This window comes from Esox lucius, chromosome 21, assembly GCF_011004845.1.
Source record: "Esox lucius isolate fEsoLuc1 chromosome 21, fEsoLuc1.pri, whole genome shotgun sequence".
Taxonomy (NCBI): Eukaryota; Metazoa; Chordata; class Actinopteri; order Esociformes; family Esocidae; genus Esox; species Esox lucius.
The window spans coordinates 22875195-22884321 of NC_047589.1; the positions used below are offsets into that span (position 1 = coordinate 22875195).

A 9127-nucleotide genomic window follows, 5' to 3' on the forward strand; every position below is an offset into this window, starting at 1 on the left:
TGTGCAAATATAAAGCTCAGAGTATAAAAGCAATGGACTAAAGAATGTTTGCAGTTACATAAGCTGATGATTTAGAAGAAACAGAGAAATGTTACCATTGATACTCTCTGACTACAGTGTTGGATCCAAATTAATTTAAAAGAAAAATGTACAGTATGTTGAATGTATAGGAATGGCATTGTGTATGTACACGTTTTATTGTTTAGTTTATTCCAACAACATTCTTTTTATGCAAATCTGTAAAATGGATAGGAGAATAGCAAATAGTTTATTTGGAGGATATACTTTATAGTAGAATCCTTGCTGTCCCCTTATGACCAAAAGCCATGATTTGTGTTCAATAATAGTTCAGGGTTCTGATTTCCACTCTATGGCCTTGCAAATCCATCTCACCTCCAAGTCCATAGCCAAGGACAAGAGTGACGTCACGGTAGCCTAACCTGAAAACCACTGACCGTCCACTCCCAAGGATTTTGTTAGAAGTGACAAGTGGAGACGTTTCTGAAATGTCACTTCATAAATGATTTACGTCAAGCCTGGGGCCTTGTTCCCTGAGAGGAAGAGGGGGAGAATGAAGGGAGAGCAAGATGAGCTGCTGGTATTGACAAAGGAGAGGTAAATGGGAATGGTCATGGGCCGTGTTCCAAATAAGCCCCCCTTTTTCCTAATGGAAGCCAACTAGATGGGGAGTTAGGGTAGCATTTGGTTCTTTCTGTACACAAAGGTTTAAACAGCCTGAAAACAACGTGATCTACTTCTGTCACAAAACAATCTACACTATCCTTCATGTCTTGGGAGAACAGAATGGAATCCATTTTTGATTTGATTCCTTACCACATAAAGACATAGTAATACATGAATTGCTTCTGTTGGGTCATTTTCAAGTTGTTCCAGTGTAGTGTGTCATGTATTGTCCCTAAAAATGACCTCTGCTCCCCTCTGGGTCGTACAGGAGCAGTATGTCTTCATCCACGATGCCATCTTGGAGGCATGTCTGTGCGGGGACACCACCATCCCAGCCAATCAGCTGCGGTCGGTCTACTACGACATGAACCGCCTGGACCCGCAGACCAACTCCAGCCAGATTAAAGAGGAGTTCAGGGTTCGTGGCCCATCTGCAAATGCCTGCGTAGACCGTGCACAAGCATGCACTTCACTCATGGTCAAATGTGCCGTGGAGTGTGTGTCAGTCAGGCTCTTATCCCTCCTCTCTCTCTCTCTCTCTCGGTCTCCCCCTCCCTCCCTCTCCCCAGACTCTGAACATGGTGACCCCTACGTTGCGTGTGGAGGACTGCAGCATCGCCCTGCTCCCCAGGAACCACGAGAAAAACCGCTGCATGGACGTCCTGCCGCCCGACCGCTGTCTGCCCTTCCTCATCACCATCGACGGGGAGAGCTCCAACTACATCAACGCCGCTCTCATGGATGTATGTTTCCCTCACACTTCCTGTCACACTTCCTGTCACACGAGCTTTTGCACACTCACCCACGCCCTTTGTTTAAAGTCTCATTCTGCATGCATCTCGTTGGATGAAAAATGTGCTGAAAAACGGCTGAGTCGGCACAAAAAACGGATTTTTCTTAATCATTGTGGTGAAATATGATGATCTGGATAGGTCAGTGTTCAATCAGTGAACTACATGCAGGGCAGATTTGCCATTTTAAATAAAGAGCAGACTTTATTAGGGGCTGATTAGTGATATGTTGGCTGTCTTTGACGTGACAACGTTATTATGGAGAGGGACACAGAGAGAGAGGGAGCGATGAAAAGAGAGACCGAAGGGGTGGCAATGAAAAGAAAAAGAGCGAGAGGAAGGGAGAAGAGAAAGGAGAGGGTAGGAGAATCAGGGAGAAGAGAACCTGAGAGAGAGAGAGAGAGAGAGAGAGGGGGGGAGTCTGAGAGAGAGAGGGGGAGTCTGAGAGAGAGAGGGGGAGTCTGAGAGAGAGAGGGGGAGTCTGAGAGAGAGAGGGGGAGTCTGAGAGAGAGAGGGGGAGTCTGAGAGAGAGAGGGGGAGTCTGAGAGAGAGAGGGGGAGTCTGAGAGAGAGAGGGGGAGTCAGAGAGAGAGGGGGAGTCAGAGAGAGGGGGGGAGTCTGAGAGAGGGGGGGAGTCTGAGAGAGGGGGGGAGTCTGAGAGAGAGGGGGAGTCTGAGAGAGAGGGGGAGTCTGAGAGAGAGGGGGAGTCTGAGAGAGAGGGGGAGTCTGAGAGAGAGAGAGAGAGAGAGAGAGAGAGAGAGGGGGAGTCTGAGAGAGAGAGAGAGAGAGAGAGGGGGAGTCTGAGAGAGAGAGAGAGAGAGAGAGAGAGAGAGAGAGAGGGGGAGTGTGAGAGAGAGAGAGAGAGAGAGAGAGAGAGAGAGAGAGAGAGAGGGAGAGGGAGAGGGAGTCTGATTCTGGAAGTGTGTGAGAGAGAAAGAAGGACAGAGAAAGTCAGCAAGGGACAGAGAGGGAGGGAGGGGTGGGAGAGTGGGACAGAGAGGGAGGGAGATCAGATTTGGCGACTCAGCAGCCCTGAGGCGTCCTGTGGTTAAATAGCTGGTGTGTAAATTGCACATCCATCTCTATAATAATCACGTTCCTTAGCCAAGCCTTTTGCAGGCAAGCCAGGCCCAAACAGTAGGGGGACAGTGGATCATGTTGATGAATGTGTAGTGCTTTTTCTCCTTGCTTCCACCAACAATTACGGCCTTATTGAAAATGATTAAAAAACAGATGGCTCCGGATTTATTCGTCCCATCGTCATGGAAATAACCATGTGTTTTTGTCCAACTGAGTCGGTTTGGATTGTTTTTATGGAATTAAAGTGTAATAAAATTGTAGTCATGCATATTTTGTCATTATGACAACCAGTAAGGACATAATATCTAATTACAGTGGTGATAGTGGAATTTATTCAGATCAATCCTAAATATATCAATATCTGGATTGAATTACTTCCTCTGAATATGAATATAAATCAAAGAAGCCCACTAACATGTATACCAATTACTATATTACTCAAATAGTATTGTCAACCTGTGACAATTCAGACCATTAGAACTCTAATGACTTGTCCATCAACTTATTCATTTAAATACTTTCTGTTTAACAGTGGGTTGGTGATTTTCTTTTCCTCCTTGTTTATCTCCTCCACAGAGTTACAAGCAGCCATCAGCGTTCATCGTTACCCAGCATCCCTTGCCAAACACGGTGAAAGACTTCTGGAGGCTGGTCCTTGACTACCACTGCACCTCCATAGTAATGCTGAACGATGTAGACCCAGCACAGGTACAAAACTATCAAACTAGGTGAAAGACCATATGTTGTTTTTTTCCCTTAAGAAATTGCCAAGTGCAGAGTGAAACGAAGGGCAGATATTCTGGTTAGGGTTGAACAAACGACGTCCATTTGGCACCTGAGAACTGAACTTGTTTATTCCTGTCATAAAAAGGCAGTGACCTTGGATAGACTAACCGATGCCAGTGGAGTTAAAAGAGGAGTTGTAGGGGTCTGCCTGGGGCCTTCGCACTAGAGAAAAATCATGCAGGGATCAAAGAATGGCGCCCAACCTGCCCCTCTGGGGGACAGTCTAGTGACTGCAGCCTGGTGAACAGTGGACAGGGAGTAACTACATGGAGGAATAGCCTAGTCCAGGTCACTGTGTCGTCTCACCTGTCGCTGAGAATGAGGCTCGAAGGGGAAGGGCAGTGTTTTGTTGTTCGGAGCTGCTGTTGGATCTTAGACGTGTTTGAAGGCCTTGAAAAGGCAACTTAAGTGCAGTTATAATAGGAGGAGGGAGTGTGTGCTGAATCTAAATAGCAACGTAATCAATAGGCTCTCGTTTAATGTCTGATCTGGTGTCTCTGCGTGCGTGCGTGTGTGTGTGTAGCTGTGTCCTCAGTATTGGCCAGAGAATGGCATGCACCGCCATGGGCCCATCCAGGTAGAGTTTGTCTCAGCTGACCTGGAGGAGGACATCATCAGCAGGATATTCCGTATCTACAATGCTGCGCGGGTATGAGACAGAACACTGAACACACAAACCATTCCCTACAGCTTCCCCACAGTAGCAGACCACACACATCATTTCCCAAAATGTATTTTAGTGTGACTCGGTTCCAAATGTCCGATCCTCCCTGCAGCCACAGGACGGGTACCGGATGGTACAGCAGTTCCAGTTCCTGGGTTGGCCCATGTACCGGGACACCCCTGTCTCTAAGCGCTCCTTCCTCAAGCTCATCCGCCAGGTGGAGAAGTGGCAGGAGGAGTATGATGGAGGAGAAGGACGCACAGTGGTGCACTGTCTGTAAGTAGCTAGACTACACCCACTGTCTGGGAGTACCTAGGCTACACCCACTGTCTGGGAGTACCTAGGCTACACCCACTGTCTGTAAGTACCTAGGCTACACCCATTGTCTGGGAGTACCTAGGCTACACCCACTGTCTGTAAGTACCTAGGCTACACCCATTGTCTGGGAGTACCTAGGCTACACCCACTGTCTGGGAGTACCTAGGCTATACCCACTGTCTGGGAGTACCTAGGCTACACCCACTGTCTGGGAGTACCTAGGCTACATCCACTGTCTGGGAGTACCTAGGCTACACCCACTGTCTGGGAGTACCTAGGCTACACCCACTGTCTGGGAGTACCTAGGCTACACCCACTGTCTGGGAGTACCTAGGCTACACCCACTGTCTGGGAGTACCTAGGCTACACCCACTGTCTGGGAGTACCTAGGCTACACCCACTGTCTGGGAGTACCTAGGCTACACCCACTGTCTGGGAGTACCTAGGCTACACCCACTGTCTGGGAGTACCTAGGCTACACCCACTGTCTGGGAGTACCTAGGCTACACCCACTGTCTGGGAGTACCTAGGCTACACCCACTGTCTGGGAGTACCTAGATTGGGACAGGTGGGAATTTACCACATAACATGTTCATCTGTTAAATTCAGTAACAAAACATTCAATCACGCAATTTGTTGCATTTGCCAATCATAATTTCTAGACCATTTGAAAGCACATGAAAGCATCAAACCGGTGTTTAACCCTTCGACTCGTAATTTCCCACTTACAACTTGGTAATTAGGTATCTGATGGATAATTTCGAGCATAAAGACACGCCCCCAAACCCCACCTCTGATTCGATCCAACATGGCGCACTGAAATGTCACCGGCGTCACAGTGACACACCAGACCATTCCGAAGGGACAGTGTGAAATGTCAGTGTCCTCCTCTGATGGGATCAATAGAGCCCAGGTCCATCAGGATGCTGCTCTCACAGCTCTCCGTCCTGCATTCTGACAGCCATCTGTAAGCGCTGACATTTTGAAAGCACACCAGGCTGCCATCACAGCAACAGTAGCCTGTCATAATGAACCCATAATGAGCCATTTAAGGGTTCACTTCGAATTATTAGTAAAAGAAAATTGTTGTTTATCTCCATATTTTCTTTACCCAGTTGACTGGAGCCAGTGTAATTTCTATTTGGATGTATCAGTGGGATATCACGGTCTGAATTTAAATGTGCAAGTCTGTCCCAGGTGATGTCCACTTACTACATAGGAGAGATAGAGGAGCAGGGCTGCATTACCAGAGGGAGGGAATAAAATGAAATGAGCTTGAGGTTCCCGATGCTACCCAGATTTAGCCCTAATGCCCTGGTGGGAGAGACCTCTGCCTCAGCTCAATCTGTCCTTCCTTATCTCCAGCAGCCCCACTTTACTCCCAGAGATGGGGAGGGGGAGGATGAGGAGAGAGGCTTTCGTGTTTCCTGAGGCCCTAGTTGGGTGGGAAATTAGATGGAAAAGCAATGAAGGGGAGGGAGGGAGATCGGGAGGGGATGATGGGAACAGAACGTAGGAGTGCTTTTGTGGACAACAGGGTTGTGGTTGATGTAATCTATGGCTGTTACTCTTTAACAGGGTTACTTGTTCTGTGAGACACAAAGTCCAGGAGGAAAAAAAAAAAAAACTCAGAAATGTGTGACTCATATTAGACTGGAGACATCCCTAAACACCCTCCACCCCACATACGCACACGCACACACACGCGCACACACACACAGAAACTAGCAGCCCACACAATAACCCCCTAAACAACTGGTGTACAGAAATCTGTCAGCCCCCTTCATCTGGATGTTTACCTCCTGGTCACAGTATCAATATTTAGCCTGCTGGTTGACACTCTCCCTGCCTCCTCACTGTCCAAACAACCTCAGCTATGATAACCGTCGCATTGATCTAAACTATCTCAACGTCTCTGAAATGGCGGCCAAAATCACAGCCTTTTCCCCTATGTAGTACGCTAAATTTGGCCAGGGCACTACATTTGGCCAGGGCGTTAAAAAAAAAAAGCGAGTGCATGATCCAAGCTGAAGGCTGCCGGTTGGGACAAACCCCTTGTTTCACCAGCACATTCCAGAATTGTGTGTAAGGACAGAAATGTGTGGAAATGGATGGAGGGGGACTCCTGAGAGGAAATTCATGTTTTTATGCCTCCACTAATGTCAAACGTCCTTGTGATTCTTGCGTTTGCCCAGGCATTTGAAATCTGATATATTTTTTTCTCACTAACTTTTACACAATCATATCAGATATTTCCACAGAAAATAAAGACAGATGAGTGGAAAACAAATTATAAGAATTCGGCTTCCTGGTTAAAATGTCACCTTTATAACTTTGGTGACACTTTAAAGCTATTCAGACCACAGTAAACACAGTGAAGCTACACATCTGGATACACATGGAGACATTTCTGAGAAAGAGCTGCTCTTTATTCAGAGTTGAGTAATAGAGAGCCAGCTGTATGTTTCATATTGAGAGTTACTGGGTGGCCTTGCCTCAGCCTGTTAGATTGGCAATAGTTTGGTGCCATCTAGATGGAAAAACAAAGCATTGCAAGCACAGAGTAACCTAAAAACAAGTTGGCAGAAACATGTCCAGTACCAACGTCCACACATCAATTCAACTTTCTGTTTGAGCTTTCATTTGTATTTAATAAAAATGTTAAACCTTGCTGGCTTTGTTTCATACCATGTAAACTGCCTTCAAGAAAAAAGGAAATGGAGTCCAGGCGCAAAACCCTCATTCAATGTGACTGATTGATCCATTTTGTGTGTCTCCGACTCTCTCAGGAATGGTGGAGGACGTAGTGGGACGTTCTGTGCAATCAGCATCGTGTGTGAGATGCTCCGGCATCAGCGCTCGGTCGACGTGTTCCATGCTGTCAAAACACTGAGGAACAACAAACCTAACATGGTAGATTTACTGGTAAGAACCGCACTCCGCCCCACTGCAACTGCTTTCCAATCAGCACAGATCTGGGATCCATTCAGTTATTGGATCAGAGTGAATAAGGTAACATGAATACAGGCCCAGACCCTTTGGGTGGTCACGGATCATTGCAAACACATCTACTGTTGGTAGTTGAGACAGGTCGGCTTGTCACTCTATGTATTCAGCCTGTGGTTCAAGTTGATGGGACGTCAATTACTGGTGACATTTTTACAAAGAAAAACGAGCACTGTGCCTGGGGGTTTACTTATCTGTTAGATATTACTCATCACGCTCAAAACCAAATCCATTCATCCACGTCAGGTCCTGTCACTGGCATTGATTATGTACTCTGCTTTCCATTCATTCTCAGGATCAATACAAGTTCTGCTATGAGGTGGCACTGGAGTACTTGAATTCTGGCTAGCCGGGTCGAAAGCCACACCCCCACCTCCGACCCCCCCCCACCTCCAACCCCCCCATAAGTTCTACCCCCTCCAAACCCCTACACTTCAGTCTTCCCTGCTTCCCCGGACTCTAAGTGAATGTTTGATAGTGGAGAAGAGACATGAACAAGGTTGTCCCTCACACCATTAAGGAAAAGGAGAGCAACTGGAAAATTAAGGAAGAGGGGAGGAACCGGATGGTTAAGGAAGAGGGGAGGAACCGGACGATTAAGGAAGAGGAGAAGAACCGGACGATTAAGGAACAGGGGAGGAACCGGAATCGGACGATTAAGGAACAGGGGAGGAACCGGATGATTAAGGAACAGGGGAGAAGCCGGACGCTTTGCACTGCTCCCCTCATTCCCTCCCAGTCTATCATGACTGTCTATGATGAAGCTGAACTTGACTCTGGCCTTGTATGTTGACTGGGATCAGTCTGGACAACACTACTGTACCCCCAAACCCCTCTTATTGCTCCACCAGACTGTGCTACTGTATTCACCTGCCCCTCTCACACGCACGCACGCGCACACACACACACACACACACACACACAGAGGTTTTAATGCTAATGTCACCCCCTCCCACCTCATGCATTGTATTTTTCTTCTTCATCTATCCAACAGAAAAAGCTCTCTTTTTGCCAGTGACTCCTGTTTTTTGCCTTTTTAAACCTCGTCGGATGATCAGTGTCATTTCCAGTGTTTGTGCGGAATGAGAAATAAGCGTAATGTTGATGAGTTGCTTTTTTATTCATGTTTTCAATTTCCGTTGGCGATTTATTTTTTATTTTTTTAAACAATGTTTGTTAATCTGATGAAGCAGTTTGACATGTAGGTAATTCAACTGGCATAAAGACAGGTCTTAAATATGTATGCTGACATTGCTTCGGTCGCTATAAGCAGCCCATCGTTGTATTGGCTGGAGGGAAAAAAGATGTCTGGCTCCATCCACAAGCAAGCTTTCTGTTACATCAACTGATCCAAAGCTTAATTAATTGTGGTCATTATTGTTAATATTGTAAATATTTCAAGTTGGACAGACTATTTATTCATTGAGAGTTTTTGTGAAGCACATTGAGTGACAATCATGTTTTTCTTTGGTCATTTTTTTTTTCTTGTTTCTCAGACTCTGCAAAATGTTGACCAGATGTATTGTAAGCCTTTTATTTATCTTGTATGGAAAAAAAACTACTTACAAATACATGCATATCTACTGATGTACGTGTCTTTATTTTATTATCAGATTCCTTCAAGCTGAGACTACATTCTCAGTAAGAAATCACATAACATTAAGGTGTAAAAAATACAAAATACACAATTCCTCATGTAATATTTTACAAGAATATGGCCATTGTGGATAAGCATGCATCCCTAGATATAAGGATTATATACAACCCTGTTCACAAAAAAGTTGGGACATGAAATAAAA

The 9127-nt window shown here is 46.0% G+C and overlaps 1 protein-coding gene across 12 annotated transcripts in view; it reads left to right on the forward strand.

Annotated features, from left to right (window-relative positions):
- The window catches only part of ptprma (protein tyrosine phosphatase receptor type Ma), a 183797-nt gene extending 174881 nt beyond the window's left edge, over positions 1–8916 (forward strand). For all 12 annotated transcript variants that reach the window (XM_029116168.2, XM_020041831.3, XM_029116170.2 and 9 more), the window contains 7 exons: positions 953–1102; positions 1254–1427; positions 3131–3262; positions 3864–3989; positions 4117–4280; positions 7112–7247; positions 7624–8916. In XM_029116168.2, coding sequence (XP_028972001.1) covers positions 953–1102; positions 1254–1427; positions 3131–3262; positions 3864–3989; positions 4117–4280; positions 7112–7247; positions 7624–7677 — 936 coding nt within the window. In that variant the 3' untranslated portion in view covers positions 7678–8916. The remainder of the gene's footprint in view (positions 1–952; positions 1103–1253; positions 1428–3130; positions 3263–3863; positions 3990–4116; positions 4281–7111; positions 7248–7623) is intronic.
- The last annotated feature ends 211 nt before the right edge of the window (positions 8917–9127 follow it).